The 18,947-nt window shown below is 42.2% G+C and overlaps 1 protein-coding gene across 3 annotated transcripts in view; it reads right to left on the reverse strand.

Moving 5' to 3' along the window:
- CHCHD6 (coiled-coil-helix-coiled-coil-helix domain containing 6) overlaps positions 1–18,947 on the reverse strand; it is a 115,347-nt gene that overhangs the window by 45,989 nt on the left and 50,411 nt on the right. For all 3 annotated transcript variants that reach the window (XM_085324296.1, XM_085324304.1, XM_085324313.1), the window contains exon 6: positions 8,797–8,867. In XM_085324296.1, coding sequence (XP_085180422.1) covers positions 8,797–8,867 — 71 coding nt within the window. The remainder of the gene's footprint in view (positions 1–8,796; positions 8,868–18,947) is intronic.

Below are 18,947 nucleotides of genomic sequence, written 5' to 3' on the forward strand. Positions count from 1 at the left end.
ATGGAACAGGATGAGAAGGGGACAATATGTAGAATAATATTGCACAAAACCATATGAGATGGCACAGTCCCTGTCCCACTGAACCTGCAAACCCAGTTACTAATCACATCTACTGGCATTCTGCATGGCAGATGGCAAGTGGTTCAGAACAATGGCTTTTTCCCATAAATAGATAATTCTAATATACATTTGGATGTAAATTCTTTATTGATTATGATGGCAGGTTATTGAGTTAAGAGGAATTCTGCCAGTATGGAAGAGGAAAGGAAAACTACAGCCTCTTCCACAACTTGCCAAGGGATACAGAAGTGAACAGAACTGGATTTCCTGCCCAAAAAGCCATGCACCATTCTTTCCAAAGATGCCAAGCTACTAAAAGTTGACTAGCAAAGACGAAGAGCCTAAAGTTAGCAGCAAAACGGTCTCTGGAAGCCGAGCAGGAATGAGTCAGAATCTTGTTGCTGGAAGGAGTTCTCTGAATCAGAAAAGAAAGCTGGCTTAGCTCCCACAAGGCAGAAAAGCAATATAGCAAGCAATAACTGAATCTGGAAACAATACATAGCCCAACAAGTGACCCAAATAGGGATTTTCTTTCTTAAGATAAAAACAACATCTAAAAACTGATTAAGAACTTAGCCCAGGATGGGAATGCATGCATTACTGGCCCCAAGAATACATAGGCTGTGATAGTCAGTGCTGTAATGTCTGGGGGTCAGCCAGGGAACTGCATACTAGAAGACTGCTGAAACTGTATTTTTTGGGTATATTAAAAACCAAAAAAATATTGTAAAGAAAATAACTGAAGATTTGATATGCTGATTTAATATAGCCACGCAACATAAGACACAGATAGGTTCAGTACATTTTTTCCTGTGGGAAATTTGTAATGGTGTCAGAGTGCTAGCAAAGTGTTCTTTCTAAAAGAAAGCTTTGACCACTAATTTAAATAGCAGTTACTTTCCTAAAATGCCACAAAGTAGTACACTAAATCCCTACAGTCACACTCTTTACATCAGACTACACAAAGGTGGGCATCAGTGAAGGACCAAAAAACCCCCAAAAACCTAAAAATAAATAAATAAACCACAAACCATCAATACATTCATTCACTGACAGAGTGGCTTGATCCTGCTAAAGATGCAGAGAAAAATCTTGAAGGCAGAATGGACCTGCTATCCTTGAAGTTCTAGTGGGATCTGAATAAATATTCACCTTACTATAAGATCCCCTTGCTTCTGCGCACGTGTTCTGATCTGCCAAACCACCGTGTCCCCTTTTACCATGCTGTTGAAGGCAAGTCGGCCAAGCACCGACTCAGCAAGACCCCCATTAAGAGCTACTCATCCCCCACGAGAGCATGGATAACGGTGCTTCCAGAGAGGAAACACAAAGCCTTTATTATCTATTTATAAGATTTCGGGGGAGGGAATTTTGTTTGTTTTAAGTAATGTCATAATCCCAAGAAATCCTCACAGAGTGCAAAAAGTCCTGATAGAAAATAATTTAGACAGACTAGGTTTCAGCTTAGAAAGAACAGCACATGAAACATCTCTGGCGAGCGGACGAGGCCAGTGCCTACCTCGGGCTGCTGCACTCAGCCGTGGGTGGTGGCCACAATCACGTTCAGCCCCCATCAGTGCAATGCTGAGAAGCTGTCTCCAAAGAAACAATATTCCTCCCAGAACAGTCCACATAGGTAGAGTGCTCCTGCTTTCCAAATGTCACTTTTGTGCCAAATTAGGCATGACTCRAGTTGGTGTGGCAGGCATACATCCCAGACAAGCAGGCAAAAAATGCTGCCAGGACTAACAAGGAGAACAAGAGGACAGGAAGGAAAGGTGAACCCCAGCAAGGTCCTCTAACACCAGACTGAGCATCACCTATCTTGAGACTCTACAGTTACAGACTCGCACAAGACTGTTTTACCAGAGTGCTATTAAAATCACACCAAAGAAAAGGAAAGGAGGGAAGGGAGAGCTGAAGCCCGCTGAGATGGTAGAGATGACTTCTCTCTCCCTTTACAGGGGAAGGGAAGAACTCGCTCCTTCATCAGCCATGAGCACCCAGCAGCAGCAGCCTCCCCTGGGGAGGGAGCTCACCAGGTCGGAGGGTGCGTGCAGCTGGCCGGCCACAGCAGCCATTCGCTCAGCAGACGGAGAGGGAACGTACTGGGGTACAGGGGCTCTGACCTACAGAACGAGTTATTTCTTTCCTCAAATTTCCTCCATCAGTACTTGTCTCTGGTCACTCCTATCACCTCTCCACTGCTGAGAGGAAACTCTGACTCAAAAGCGCAGACAGTTTGCACAGAGCATATGATCCATAATCAAGAATACAATTACTGTTCAAAACAGCAACATTGCCCTTGAAATCAGTTCTTACTGAATTAATGACCGGATTGTAAGGAGTGTTACCTCAATTTTGCCTTAGGCTGCTAATTAGCAAACAAGTCATTAATTCACTGATAACAAGTGGTTTCTCAGGCATTATTGCTTCTGACATCTTTAATTCGACACTCTTTTAGGAAAGCTTCCCCAGACAACTTTAGCCTCAATCCCTTACAAATCAGCCCCGTGCCACTACCAGCAGCACACTATACAACATATGTGCAGCGAGGCAGAGGCACAAATACACAGCAGGAGAGAGATGAGTTAGGTTGTTAATTAATATTCAGGATACCTTTCCCAACTGAAGCCAAGGGGAGGGAGGGAGCAAAGGCACAGGAGGTTCCTCACTTTGTTTTGGACCTGTCATGACATCTAAATGCACAATAAAATACTTTGAAGCCTGGACAAATAAATCTTGCTTCCACCACAGTGCATAGCGGAGTATGTAGTTCCCACACTAAGGGTATGGTGCCGCTTCTGTTTTCACTGCATTCTCTATGATGAGACTTTGAGCCAAAAGTATTTCACGTACTCTGATACACAAAGTACGTTTGAGTTTTGTTGAATCAGCTGCACGAATATCCATGCTTTTGAAAACAATCTGGATTTGGCCTGCCAACAAACCCTGATCTAAGAGCTCTATAATGGCAACATTACTACAGAATACAAGTGCTTTCCATGCAAAAATCGATAGCAATAGAAACACGCCTAATAGACTACATGCAGTCTTTGGCACCTCTTACTCTGCTATTCCAGTCTTTGCTGCTCCGCTCTTAATTTTACAGACTCCCAAGTTCTATCAATGTACTTCTGAAGAAAGGCTCTTGCAATTCTGAAATATATATTAACATTTTATACAAGTTTTTCAGTTCTAACAGAACTGCAATCTCAGTTCATTGGACTGATTTATTGATCCCTCTTCACACACGGGAGAAAAGATGATATTGCGAACACTAGATTAGAACATCATTTACTAACTGGACAAAAAGAAAATCTTTTATTTAGAAACAACACGTTAGTAAACCCCAGGAACTGAACTTCAGAAAGAAGACAAGACAGCTTGGATAAAGTGTGCTAGCTGATCAATCTTCAGGAATTAAARATCAGTCCAGAAAGGATGACCTGAGCTAACTGGAACATTTACACAACTCCACTCCACATATTTGACTTTCATTACCACAGACCTTATCACTAAGCAGTAGGGAAATACACGGCAACCAGAAATCAACATAGTGGCGGAATAGTTGCGTAATGATGGGCCTTCCTGAATTAGAAAAAGTTTAAAAACTGACCCATCTGCTCTTTTACCCACCTTTGAAACATCTTTGGGGGAGACTCATACCTTAGCCTGTTTCAGCAATCTCCTACCACAGACCAACTCTATAACCGCAAGGAACAGCAAAGCTTTGACTAACTAATCCCTTTAATTGAAGATTACATGGAGCAAACTCACTGCAGACAGGAATGAGAACAACTAACACAAACCAAGCGCTGAGGGAAAGAGAGGACTGGGTTGGAGCCAAACACTTCTCTTGTAAAGGTATCATTGCAGGGTACAAAAGTGCTATGCCGAGATAAGGCTGTGGATAAGCTCCAAGCAGTCTTTTATGCCCGAAAACTCTCAAATCCCTATTGCAGGGGCTCTTAATTTCAACATTGAATTAATCATCTCTCTAATCTAATAACAGGAGAAATCCCAAAGCAATTTTATTTGAAAACTATGTCTCTACTCTTCTCCCTGTTCCTCCCCATTGTCCACATAGTATCTATTTCAGAGCTTGACTGCCAGGCACAGTGCTCAGAAATAGCTGGGGCCTTGCAATAGATTTCAAGATTAATAAACTCAAGTATCACCACATAACTGTCTCAAACTTTCCAGATCCACACAATCAAGTAAGAAAAAATAAAACAAAAGCAGGGAGGGGAAGAGGKGCATTTCTCCAAACCTCTGGTTACTGTTGCCATTTTAACTGAGGGACCATCAATCCCATAAAATGTGCAGTTTCATAAGATCTTCACTTCTACGAATACTGAAAGTGAGCTGTAAATGCCCTATTCCTCACAGACAGTCTATCCATGAGCTTTCCACCCTGTGCCCACCATGAGGTGGTTGCCTTCTCTATCCCACCTCCAGCCCTGGAGGATACTTAGTATTTGCCAGTTTCTCTAACATAATCACCTTAAATACTGATGCCCATTAAGTTTAAAGATCTTAGAACCATTAAATGGAACTCTTAGATACTAAGTCCCGCATAGAGTAAATCTCTTTGGCAGTTTCTCCACTGGAGAGCTGCCGCAGATTCAAGGCTGATCTCTATCAGGATAAGATAGAGACATTCTTTATGCACTCCTTGATAACAGCACAAAGCACTCGCAGTCCTCTCAGCACAACATGCAAAGCAACAAGGTCTTCAGTAAGTAGCGTAAAAGAGGGTTCAGCAAACTATAAGGAGATCTCAGAGGGAAATTCAGCTTCAGAATAATTTTATCTTTTAACAGTTTCCTAATCCCCTTACCTCATTCCTAGCTTTACCTTTTAAAGAGAGAGCCGGGTGCCCAGCCCCACCCATGCCAATTCTTGCATCTAAATTTAACAGCTACAAAAATAAAATAAAAATAAGATAAGACTACCTTCACAAAAGAAAATAAATCAAATTAAAAAAAAGACCCAGCATTTTGAGGATAAATCAAGTGTGCCTGCACTAAGCCATAACCTCTTTACTGATGGTTTTTTGCCTTTCCCTTAACAGATTCAGGGACTGTAATAACATTTAATCCTCTGAAGCTAATCTAAATGTAACACTCAAAAGAAGACAAAGACAACACAACAGAAAAAAAATTTGGCCACTGCCTTTTGGGAGTGCTGCTTTATCCCCGGAGCGAGCGCATTAATAGAGCTTGGAATGAAATGCCATTTTATTCTCTGTAGCGGGGAGGGGATTAGCAAGTTGTCTTCTCTAAACCCAGTCTGAGTCATGGCTCTCTGAACACTGAGAAAAGGATGTGGAATGAAGTGCAAGGTAGAGAGCGCTGGCTTTTTATTTACACGCTGCTTCTTTTGTGGGTAGTTACTGATGTGCACAGTTTGCAAAACAGGAAAGGACGAAGAAAAGAGTTCTAGGTCCCTAGACTTTAATTCTGTTGCTCAACAAAAGAGAAAAACAATAATGCACCAATTATAATAAAATTAGAGAGACAACATGTCCGTGGCAATGGTCCAATTCACAACAGCATGTAAACAACAAGGGCAAGTTACTTAAGGCACCGAAAGCTGTTTTCAGTGGTTTCGTGTTGCTAGGATGTCCTTCCAGGGAGAAGGAAACAGGTTGGACAGAGCAAAAAACTCTGATGGATGAGACACTGTCGTAAGAGGAATGCAGAGAGAGCAGCAGGCTGGGTTCAGGTGAAGGGATTAGGAACAAAGTCCATCACACAAGCCAGGCCACACAAGCATCGAGCTTAGCATCCTGCCTTTAAGTAGAAGYCAGGAGTTAATGCCCATGTCAGTGATTTAATATGAAGCTCAGCACTAAGCACTTCATTTCTGTTTCTATACAAATGGAGATAGAAAGGTTTACCCATCTACCTTGCAGGCATGCTGTGAAGGGTCACCGGTAGAAAGCCCACACAATATTTTCAGGCTCCAAAGTGCTATATAATCACTAAGAAGAGGAAATGGCCTGTAGAACACTTAACCAGTTGTGCAGAACTGTAGGTATTGGTAAAGGAATTAAGAAAGTCAATAAACGCCAAAAAAATAGTGTTTTTTTTTGTTTCAGGTATTTCTTATCTTTGCTGTAACATGGTTTCTGAAAAACAGTGCATTCACTCTGGAAACAGCCCCAACTCAGCTCCTCTCTTCCTTCATCAGCTGCACTGATAGCACAGTAGAAGACAACAAATACAGGGTAAATTAGTCTCACAAGCTGAGAAAGGYAAGTCAGAGTTCACTGTGAAACAGAGATGGTATGAACAGGGAAAGAGACACGATGGAAAGGAGATGCGCTCTCCTCTTCAGGTGGAGAAAATGCCACTCCTGATTTCCTGTGGATAGAGGAGCCGGTGTAGTCCGGCCCATCCAGTGTGCTTCTGGGAGCAGGCAGTCCTGYGCTTCACTCACAGCTTGGCTACAAAATCCAATTCACGTTACTTTGATTGTGTTTCAGTTTGCTCTTCTCACCCAAGTTACTAGATCTGCATAAATAAGTCTTAMCTAGCTCAGCACTTACTGTGCTTGTCTGTCTAATATGAAAGTGCAAAACAACATGAACAAACTATTCTTTCCATTGAATTCACAGGATCTTGTAATTTATTACCATAAACAGGCAGCAGCAAATCTTGAATATACAAAGCCTAATAAAAGGCTCTCATAATATGCAGACTTCAAGCCCTACCAAGTAAGCATGAATGCCAACAGGCAAAGAAAGTCTTCCTTATTCTGCTGCAGACACATCGTGAACCTTGCTCGAGGCAGGTACGCTCTTTGAGAGCCTCTGCTGTATGCTGAGGCAAGCAACCCTGAAAAGGATGATGGCATATTACTGTAAGAGATGCATGCACTGCACACTGACAAGGAAAAACGATGATTTTTGCAGCACATACCATTATTATAGGGCATTATCAATCCTAAATTGCACATTCTCACACACAGCTCAGTGCAATGCTGGTTATTCCTGAAAATTTCAATTGCAAAGAAATAGAGAGTACAAAGTTCTCTTTCTTCGCAGGTTCACTAGCTCTGCACAGCTTGTCTCTTCAAGGCTCACCATAGTCTTGAGAAACATCTTTTCACCATAAAATTCATGTTAGGCTGAGTGCCTATTTGAGCTCTAAGGAGGGCAGCCTAAGGAACCTGCCCATTTCTAATAGCTCATGTTTATACAGCCTCCAAATAGGAAAACTCTGCATAATAAGGCCAGAAGTCAGGGATTGGCAGATGTTAAGGACTCAAAAAAAAAGGGGAAAGGACCTCAGAGACCCTGTAACACATTTTCTGAACCATAAAAGAAAAACCATTAACATTTGCATTGGTTTCAGTCACTAACCATTTTGAGAAATGACTGCATTACCAGACAGTAGTCTGTATTATCAGTCTACCTCCACAAGGAACAGAGTAGAAACCAAATTAAAATCTTGGGAATTCAATTAAGATTACAACAAGAAATAGCTTAGTAACAATATGTAACAGCAAGTAAAGAACATAACCAACAGTCACAACGTCTTCCTTTACGATCTCCTGTGTCAGTTAAAGGTATCCCCAACAACTGACCACACCTCTACAGAAGCAAACAGAAGCAAATTCAGAAAACACTGAAATGACTGAAGAGTGTTAGAGCTTCACATCCTATAAATTTTTAAAAATGTTATTTTAAAACAGAACGTAGATTTCTACTACGGGAGACTGTATGAAAATACACATAATGTGTCAGTTGCCTTGTTTTGGCTTCTTTAGCAACTTATTGCTCAACTGTCCAAACAAAAACGTGAAATTACAACAGGTTATATGATGCTTTGGCAGCCAAACAATTTTAAATAAAGACAACATAATATACTGCACACCCCACTAGCATATTCATTACTGTATTATTATCTATTTATGCAATTTAGTATCATACAGTCTGGACCAGACCCAACTGGACTACATATGTTGCTACTCCAGTATACTGCACGTTGGCCAACTGTTTACCCAACAGAGATGCGTGTGCTTCTCTTGACTGTGTAATTGCTTTGGACTCATTAATATTAAAGAATTATAGAAAATATTTTTTCTTGGACAGCTGTTAGTGCATGTGGAACAATAAGCTACATAACACAACTAGCAAATACAAATGGAATTTAGATACTAAATATGCTCATGGTAAAAAAAAACAACASTAAAGATCCTCTAATTATGTCACGATGAGTGAAAAGGTCACAAAAATCATTTCACCCATTCTAGGAAAACATTCATTATAATTACAGCTCTATTTTAATTGAAATTTACAGGGTAAAGCTTTATGCTATTTACCTTTTTCTTCCCTGGTCAATGAAAACTTTAAAAATGATCTTTCATACTCTTACACACTAGCCCAATGCTGCAATGTGTAGGTCAAATACACTGGGTCAACATCTGAAGAAATTAAATATGTTCCATTGCCATTTTGAAAATCCTGGAAAACATTCACACTGAATCTGGATTTTCTAATCCATGTCTTCCCTCTTGTTTCCCCTTGCAAAAGCTAACAACTTTATCCTAAATGCCATTAAGCTTGGCACAGAGAGAGGGAACGCTGGTTTACAACTGCTCAGCCGCCAAAATACCTGGCACGAGGTAACTTCGCGCTCCATCCGAGGGAATATCCTGAGGCTATACACGAGCGTTATAAAGCACAACCAGAAACCGTTGAAAAGAACACGAAAGGCCTCTTACTTTATCCACTTCTCCGCGCTGGTGGCTGCCTCCTGGTACTGCTCCGACGTCAGCTTGTAGAGTTCTGCGTTCTGAAACGAAGAAGGCAACGCTCAGCTCCGACGGCCTCGCAGACCCTACCGCCGCGCRGCTCCGTCTCCGACCGACAGCGACTGCCAACAACGAGCAGCACAGGCAGCGCAAAGAACAAAATGGCTAAAAAGTTTATTTACTTATTAACAGACTGCACTGAGGCCACAGCGTGTCCTCCACTACGTGCTTCACCTTTGTGAAGAGAGAGCGGGAGTAAACGTCTCTAACGGCCAACCATCAGCTCTGATTATTTTGATTTTTTTCAGGTAACCACAAAAACAAGGTGTTTACAGTAACGAGTTATTTTGAGGGACGTTTTTCTTTTTTTTTGGGGGGGGGGGGGGGGGGTATTTTAATTGCCGTGGAGAATCTTGTGAGTTACTGAAGCACCAGGCTCAAAACTGGCTGCTAGCACTGGAATTCATTTTACATCTCAGTGCTTTGACTTATGTTACTTATTCTTTAAAAGAAAATTATGCAGCATGTTTCCATTTTAACAATATAGCGAGGCATATCAGGTATCAGCTAATGCACTGCCAAAGAGTCTGGAGTGTCTTGCTTTAGGGCTAAAGACGTTTGCATTAAATTCTCCYGAGCTTGCACAGGAAGAAGGTTAGTTCACAACCGCTCAGCCCCTGCACATGGAGGGTGCGTATGCAATTCCCCTCCCCTGCAGGGCTCGCAGCCATCCCAAGCATGACCAGCTCAAGGGAGCCGCCGCACACCCTGAGCTACTTCATTGCAAGGTCTTGTGTCACTAACTGCTGATAAAGCTGATTTAAGCAAAGCCTCTGGACTTTAAACTAAAAAAAGCTGCAGTTGCCTCATTCAAAGCTCATCTGTAAGGCCCTCAGTCTGAAAAAGCACCTGCAAAAGATATGCAATCATCTATCATAAAAAAAGTGACAAAACTGTATCGAAAGTGAGGACAGCTATTCATTTAGGACCAGCTCAAGCTGCTATCTTGTCTCTCCCTCGACACGGTCATTTTATACCGAATACCATTCTTGCCTTTCTTCATTTATTTTCCCATGAATGCAGCTGTGGTCCTGCACATGATGAGACTACACATATTGTTCAGTGGTTGGAAAATGGAAACGGCAGATATAACTCAAGTTCTATTAGTGGTTCTGACGCTCGTGCAATCCTGGGCAAGTCACCATTTTCCATCTGCGAGCCAGGGGTAACAGCTGTCTGTATCACAGAAGTTGTGTGAAGCTTAGCTAATTGGGAGGTTTATTAAGGTTTTTCAAAGCCTAGACTTCAAGGTGTTATTTTTAAGCATTTTATCTCTGGTGCTTGAATTTATGTCACATAACAGAAAAGCCACAGATACGACTTTGCTTTTCAAAACTTTGACCTAAGAGACAAACTTAAACTGATAAAACACGGATGAGTAACCACCTCAAAATGTGCTTCACCAATAAATTGTCATTAATGTTTTCATTTACTTACTTGTTACATAATGGTCAAACTTCTATGCTATTAAGTCCATTTTATTTCTTCCTCTAATGAAAAGTTCAGCTTTTAATGGAGCCTTTTTCTTTGTCCTGTAAACAGACCTCACGACTTTCAGCTCCCTGCTGTTACTTATTCACATATGAAACCACAAGACCTGTGGTCCATTAATTAAATTTGCCATTAAAAATTAAATAATGTGAATAAGTAGGTATAAGCGTTATCTCCACGGGTTTCCCAAGTCTCACCGTTTCGCCAATTACTTCCTAAGCAATTTTCATATTTCATACTGTCTGATTTCTCAGAGGGACAGGATCTGACAGATCAAAATGAGAGAAAGCGGGAAAGAAAGAAAGAAAGGTAGTAAAATTAAACATTTTTCAGGCAATAGGAACTAGCCCCATCAGATACTATTAGCCTGCAGCACTCTRCAGTGCAACAGCAGCAGGAGAAGAAAACAGGAACAAATATGTTGTACGTGAGACCCAGCGTGAGGCTGGCATTTAACCCACCTAAAGAAAGAAAAAAAATAGCCAACAGATTCGTTTGCTGGTTTCACTGTTGATTAAAGTGGTTGTGGCAGGRCTTTGCCTAGTTTATTAGAGACAGAGTTCAACCATCCCATACCATGGACAGCCCCAGCTTCAACATCAACTACAAATCTGGATGGAAAAAGCACAGAAAAGAAGCAATATGAAGTGACTTTGGATCCTAAAGTGGATGAAAAGCAAGAAGAGTGGGCAAGTAAGAAGCTGAATGGAGAGGCAAAAATCTCAGTGAGGGAGAAGGAAAGGAGCAGCGAACGAGACCTCAAAGAAACCACAAGGTACACAGCAGAAAGCAAAGATCAAGGAGGGGCACAGAAGATGTTCGACCTAAAGATTAAAATTCCTTATTTTTAGAAACAGAAAGGAAAATTCTTTGCACATGATCCAGCTGTCCTTCATCTTTAAATCAAGCCTTTCTTTCTCACTCTTCACTTCTCCCAAACAAAGAAACTAAAACACCATTGAAGCAGTATTTCCAATGAGTATGAGTGAGTATTTTAAAGGCTTCCTCAAGGAAGAAAGAAAGAAAGAGGGAAAAAAAAAAGGTGAGGGGGAGCTACCATTTAAATCTGAGTTTGCTGAAAAAGCAGGCTTGTTAAACAGGTTTTCTTTGGCCTCTGGGCCTCTTCTTACCTTTTCTGCTAAAGCAAAGCTAAACAAGTAGCAGACAAGGAAGGGCCTTTCAGTGCGCGTGCAGTCATGGCAGGTTCTGTGATTTGAGGCTTTTACCTAGGGAGAACAAATTTCCAAGTAGCCTCAACTATACAACTCTAGCTGCAAACCTGCTTCATTTCAGTATTTTGCCCTCTCACATTGTGGCAGCATAGAATATTCCAATGGCCTAGAAAAATCCAGGACTTTATAGTAAGTGAGGAACCAAGCCAATAACATGCATGTCCTTCCAGGGACTTCAGTAGGGCCACCCACACCTAAAGGCTATTCAGCTGGATCAAAATGTGCCATCTGCATTGAAGGAGAGACTGATCTGCCCAAAATCTTGGCAAAGTACCTTAACTTTATACTGTGATATTCAGTTGCACAGCAAAACAGAGAATATTCAGTATAAAAATTACAACATATCAGTGTTGCTTTTAATTTACTCTCACAATATTTGATGCTTGAGATAAAATGGCAGCTCACAAAGGAAAAAGTGGAACAGGAGACCTCAACTATTATTAAATAACACTCCTGGCAATCTCAGTTGCAGAAATAAGTTTAAACACATGACCAAAGGACACCATAAGAACTCAAATAACAAGAGACAAAGAAAGAACGAATGAACCACCTAAAATATTTCACTTCTCTCAATAAAGCTGAGCCTTAGGGGAGCCAACTTCAGAACATTGAAGGTTTGTCATATGGGGACAGTGCTCTCCAGAGAGGACAAAAACTAAACAAAGAAATGGTCATTTGAAGGATTTTCCCCTGCTATTAAATGATGGTTCGTAGCAAATAACAAAAACACTGAGAAGTTACACAAATACATAACTAAAGCTGAAAGACCAAACAGAGTCACTTTCCTTTACCCTGCTGTTTCTACAACATCTTTGCTACTAAACCCTTGCTCCCCATCCTACCCAAAAAAAAAACCCCACAGGACTGAAAATCCTCCTTCCAAAGCATATCGATTTTAAAACTTCAAGCTAAATTTAGAGCAATTTTAATTCAGCATCTCCCCTTTGCTGCAGCCATGCACAGAAGCTCCTATATTCACTGCTACAACTTTCTGCGCTGCCCAGGTCCTTTCCAAACAATACAGCAAAGAAAGTAAGAAAACAATATAGCAAAGAAAGGAGTTCTCAGGGTTATTTCAGGAGGGAAGGTAATTCAAGCATAAAGAGAAAATCCTGCCAGCTCGTTCTCACATTGACATTAAATCACGTTCCTTACAACTTAAGTGAAACACGTACTACTTGCAGTAACATGTAAAACAGACAACAGAGCAAAACGAGCAAGAGGAACTAGAAATTAATCAGATTTTAGGCAAAATTCTTTGCGAACATTAAGCAGCAGCCGCAAAAAGCTGACATGGGAACACTGATTTCTCCATCAGGTTAAGACTGGGTCAATAGATCAGAAGGTGTTCGTTTTGAAAAGTAAAATAAAAAGACACACACAAGAGTTATCTTGAGATATTTTGACACYTCAGAGTACAGAAGCTCGCCAGTGGTCACAGTGCTTAAAGATACAAAGAGGATTAACAGCTGTTGAAATGCTGCCAGCCTAGATGAATGCTAGCGATACCTCGGATGAAACGGAGCAGGCCAGCGGAGGCCTTGACAAATGCTGCAGACAACAGCCGGGGGATTAGATGGTGCAATCTGCCTCGCACCTGACAGACACATCGCTTCGATCTCCTCTCGCGACGTACGCGCTCGCTGGCTTCCAGCAAACCTCCAAACGCAAGCCCCGATCAAGCCGAATGGAGCAGTGGAGCCGGTGCCGCGTTAAAGAAAAAACGTATGTTATGCTCCAGGAGCAGGAAACATCGAAAACCGGGCAAGGAGAGAAAGGCAAAGGAAAAGCAGACGTTACTGCTCCTCTATCAAAGGTGTTCAAATTCCTCTTTCGCACTGCTTCTGAAGTGAGAAAATTGGATTTCACTCGATCTTGATAACCCTGCGTGACTGTGGCCCCTGCTCACTCGCTCACACGCTGGGGCAGCGAGCGCAGCTGCGTTCTGGACACGGAGCTCCCATACGGGACAGAAAGCTACCGAAAAGCTTTAGTTAGYGCAGGCTTTGGGAACCGCATCTGCGCGCGTTACTGCCTCAGGAAAACGAAGGTACGCTCCGGCTCCGGAGACTTCGTGGGCTGCTGGTTCACACGCGCTGCAAATCAGGTCATTAGTTCTGATCTCTCACAAGTCCCATGCAAATGGTTCCTAACAGCTTTGAAAAATTACCCCATCTACTTGCATCCCTCCCATACGTACACARGCAGATGAGCTGAACCAATTTTTTCACTAGATGACTTTTTGGAACTGTTAAAAATCAACCTACATAATCAATCATTCCTATCAACTCTGGTCCAAAACAGGGGGTTCGGGAATTCCAGGACACAGTGGAAGAAGCGATCTCTTTACCAGCGGAGCACATCCCGGAGGTCCTGCTCGGCTGGCATTTGGCCGAAGGATAATCATTCCTGCTTTCGCATTCCTACCAAATGCAAGTGCGTGCGCACACACACAGAAACTGATTAACAAGAACAAAATATGCACATGAAGCATATCATGGGGAGCCTAGAAACCATGGGTTAAACTTCTTTTATGGGGATTCAAATGTTTTCTCTTATAATAGAGGGAAGTTGCAAGCAACTACAAACAGCTTGTTAATACAGAAAAACAACTTTTATCCAAAATCARCATTTAAACACAGCTCTGTTGTTTGCTGTTCATACGTGGGTTCATCCACTCTTCCCGCTGAGGCCAATAATAAAACGAAAGCATCGAATTTGTGTCATCCTATTCTTTCCTTTGGCTATGAGATCATACACCTTGGATTAGGAATTAGAAAAGCCAGTAAAACAGCAACATCCCCAGTAACAACATGGGAAAGTTAAACTAGTCATCATCAAAAATACATTCCTGTTCGAACAGATCTTCTCATGCCTGCAATATCCTGGGTTGAAAGCAAGATAAAATACTGTAGCACATCTAGACAGCTTCGCGTTGCTAAAATCCCACAAAATACCAACCTCTGCAAAACTTTGGGGAGATTGGTTACGGAGAAGCGGGGGGAAAGGACCACAGCCAARTTTACCCTGTGGGTAACAAGGTAAGCACACGAAAGTTAACGCAACTTGCCCTAAACTGCATAGATGCTGTACCTCAACAAGGCACGGAACRAGGCTATACCCCACAGCTTCCTAGAAGCACGTCCCAAACTCAGGATACTCCATCTGATTAGGAACGGGTTTACGATCCCAGACCAAGACTGCACTCCAGAGTCAGAGCGTCTCCAGGAAGGTACCCTGAAAAGAGTCCAATTAAAAACTATGATACGACATCTTATGCTCCGTGCACAGGGAAAAAGGTCCTAGACACGTACCTCACAGAAAGATGGTATTAGCAACTCCGGAGAGTTTGCAAGAGCCTCACTGAAAACGTGAAAACCCTCATGTTATCTTTGAGCCAGAAAGACAACCAATGACGAAGAAATGGGGACAAAAGCACAGAAAGAAATAAGCACTGCATTTACGTGACATTGCATTAAAGCAGACTGTTCTGAAAGTCTGTAATGAAACAACAGCAATTCTTTAAATACAAACTCTGGAAAGTAAAGTCACCTTCAGACAGAAAGGCCACAAAATGCCAGCAGGCAACCTAGGCTTTCTGACAAAGACAGCAACGGCAAGGCAAAAGGCCCAGACTAACGATAAAACTGCAGAAGACTCTCCCTATGGCTCCCCTCTTCGCTGAAAATTTAATATAGGAGCTAGAAGTCTTAAGTGAGGAATTCACAGTAAATGCCCAAATCAATTCTACCCGACAAGCGCAGGTAAACAGGCCTCAGAGGCGTTAATTTAGGCTTTTCAGCACCCGCTTTCGAGACCTCCTCAGCCTGGCTGACCGGCCCAGGGAAGGCAGCACGCCCGGCCTCCCGGGCGCCGCGCAGCCCGCTCGCCCCGTCCCCGCGGCCGGCTGCGCTGCGGCACAGCCGCTCTCGCGGCGCTGCCCGGGCCCGGCAGCACGTCTGTCACCAAACCCGGCACGAGCTGCCAGAGCACGAGGCGCCGCCTCTGACCGCCAGGCGTTGTCCAAGGGAGACTGACAGGCATACGGAGAATCAACGCAAAGGGAACGGGAGGAGAGAGAAAAAAAGAGGATTATCAGAATATCAAGAATACCAAGCTCCAGAGCTAGAAGTTTCACTAGGATAGCGACCAGCACTTCAGGGGAACGGGGGGGAAATACAAATACTAAGAGAGGCAGTCGTCAAGCACCTGTCACATAAACCARAACATTAAGTACATTCCCCTGCCAAATGCACCGCAGGAGGAACGTTACCACCTCAGTTTGATGCCATCGCACAAGTGCTAGTAATCTCATAGAGCCTTCAGCAGAGGCTCGCTTTCCTCCTGCCAGCCTCCCCCCCACCTCGGGCTGAGCCACACAGCCAAAACTCCCCGGTTTCTCTGCTGAGGATATCCCYAAGCCTCATTTATAAGTTGCAGGCAACTGGATCAATAAACAGTTTCTGTCCCACTTCTAAAAATTTTAATTTTGTTCATGGTCCCATCCGTTTCCATACTAGGTCACCAAGGAGTGGAATTCACTGGCTGCCAAGAGGAATGCGGAATAGGAGGGATCCATRGCAGGAGAATTTGCAGAGGACTGGAGAGCACTGAAAAAAAATGCATCACCTCCATGCACTTCCTGGGCACAGGGAATTGCAAGGGCGAGAGTCACTATTAAAAAAGAAAAACAAACAAACAAACAAAAAGCAGAAGTACACCAAAACCTGCACCTTCCACTCCCTCCCAGGGTTTTTCCTCTAACCTCAATTGCAAATTGTTCTCTGCGTGCAGTTTCCAGTAAACCAGGCTTTGCTAAATAACCCCGACATATGCAGGGCTGAGAACCAGCCAACGAGCAATGATGAGATGTCCCTGAAATGATTAAGGAAAACGCAGACATCTCTCAGGTTACAACGAAGCCTGTTGTACTTTCCCCTTAGCACATATGCAGTGCTGCAAGCACTGTGCCGAAAACCTCTGATATTCAAAGACTCATTTGGTTGACAAGGAGCCTGTGGATTCGCGGACAGATTGTCACACAAACTGTCAGGTTTTTAGAGAGACTATCAGACCTCTCTTTGCCTACGTTATGGAGCACATCAAAGACACAGAAGATGAACCAGACGCAGACTGCACAGATCTGACAGAACGGTGGGTGTACATATTCGGAGTACTGTACTGTACTGCTGGGGGGGAAGGGAGGTTTAATGTGAATAATCAGGGGCTGAAAGCTCCAGAAATGTGACAGTTTTTGGCAGCAATTCTCATCTTTGCRTTTATTTATCTAAGAGAGAAACTGCCATACCAGACGCAAACTTGGGAGAGGAAGAAAAATTGTATCAGCTGCAATTTATTTTGCCACCRTACTTTTTATTAAGCCCAGAGCATTTCTGGTGATATTTGTATTTCCAGTCAGCATTCTCTCACTATGCTTGTGGCTTCTTTCCCCATTTCATCCTAGAGTAGAGTTTGGTTTAATGATTACAGCCAAAAAGACTGCCAGTAACTTTGCAGGTCACTGCACACGGGGAATGGAAGGGACAAATCCATGCTTTCGCAGGTGCCCTCTGGCTGCAGCATCTGCCTCCAGATGCTCAGGAGCTCATTATTCAAAACTTCAAACTCAGGTTATGGGTAATCAGCTCCTCTGAAGACATATCTGGACAACCAAAAATGAAGACCATACTAAAAAAAATATATATATATATATACATATTAACCTGAAACTCTAAGGTCTCACTTTTAAAATGCAGACAATATTCACTCATTTCCCAGTGAACTAGAAACTTTAGTTAATAAAAGCCTGAAAAAAGTTCCCAGCTCTGCAGCTCAGAAGTAGTCTTAGAAAGATAATTTGATGTCATTMTTATTTATTAATATAAATTAGACARTCATTACAGACTAAGAGTATATTTGTTTCTACAACTGACAAAGTTATTAATCTAATTCTGCTACAAAATGCTGATTATTATTTAGAAATTAAAGTGTAAAATGAAACACTGGTATTAGGAAAATGAATGAATGCAGACTCCGTTGCCCTGCCTTTACAATACCACAATACTGTCAYATAACCTCCTTTTCTCCCTGCTAGGCTTCAGCTATTCCAGATGAAAAACCCCTAGTATCTTTTTATATTTATTTTGCTATTCAAAAGGGATTGAAATTCTCCACACAGTAAACAGAAAATAAAGACGATGTTTATCCTAAGATAAAAAGTCAAGGAGGACGGGGGGGGGGGGAGAAATGGTGAAAAGGATAAGAAAGAAATCTGAAGATATTTGTAAGCAATTTCTTTTCCATCATTTGACAGTCTCATTCTCTCCACTTTTAGTGATCTTCTTTCACATGATTTTTATAGAATAGTTTTGTTTCTTCTGAAGAGGACAAGGCATTGAAGAGGCATCTTTGTAGCTGGCAAGAGCTTGTCTCTGAACACAAGCCAGTCGCAGCAGAAGGACCAYAAAGCACCGATCAGGTGAGAGAAGCATTTTCACAGCACAGTTACTGAGAAGTACTTTTTTATTTTATATATATATAGATAYATTTTTTTCTAATTAAAAAGAAAAAACACATACATACACACGGCCCAACAGGCAGTGCAAGCAGCCACAAAAATGCTTCATTCCTATACTCTTGCCAAAACCATCCTCAACAGCGGCATACAGCATCACATGCAACCTTGAATACTGTTTGGTCACTATTAATTTAACATTGTATTTTTATTATAAAATCCAGGAGGAGGAAAAGGAGGGGGAGCGGGAACAAAGGGCCTTCTCTCCTTTAGCCCATTACAAAATAACAGGAAGAACTACTTATTAGCATTAAACCAGAAAATTCTCATAAAGCCTTGTTGCCAAGGGTTCTCAAGAACATAAATGGAAGAGTGTCACAGACGTGGTGCATCCACAGAGTATCACACATCCTTTGACTTAAGCTAATTCTGCTCCTAGAACTTAGTCTCTGGACACCACTTGTAACAGAGTGCTCCAAGCAAGCAGCCAAGGACCTTGTCTACAGGACTAATCAAAGAGGCAATAAATGTAGGAATTACAGATGCTCATATCAAAATACGGCCTTGGACAGGAAGCTGCTGTAGTTGATGGACTGTGTAACAAGAAAATGGTTAGGAAAGAGCATCCTGAGTGCCTATTTTGGGCTCATGAAGTGTTAGTTTTTCCACCTATGCCTACTGGACAAGACCATACGTAACTCCCAAGTCTACAGCTGGGGACTGCTGAGCTCAGAAATCAGATAATAGGAACACAACCATGGAGACACAACTGTAATTTTGCTGGGAATGATAGGAAAGGAAAATATACATATATATATATATAT

This window comes from Rhea americana, unplaced genomic scaffold (assembly GCF_003343005.1).
Source record: "Rhea americana isolate MKP2758 unplaced genomic scaffold, rheAme1 scaffold_120, whole genome shotgun sequence".
Taxonomy (NCBI): Eukaryota; Metazoa; Chordata; class Aves; order Rheiformes; family Rheidae; genus Rhea; species Rhea americana.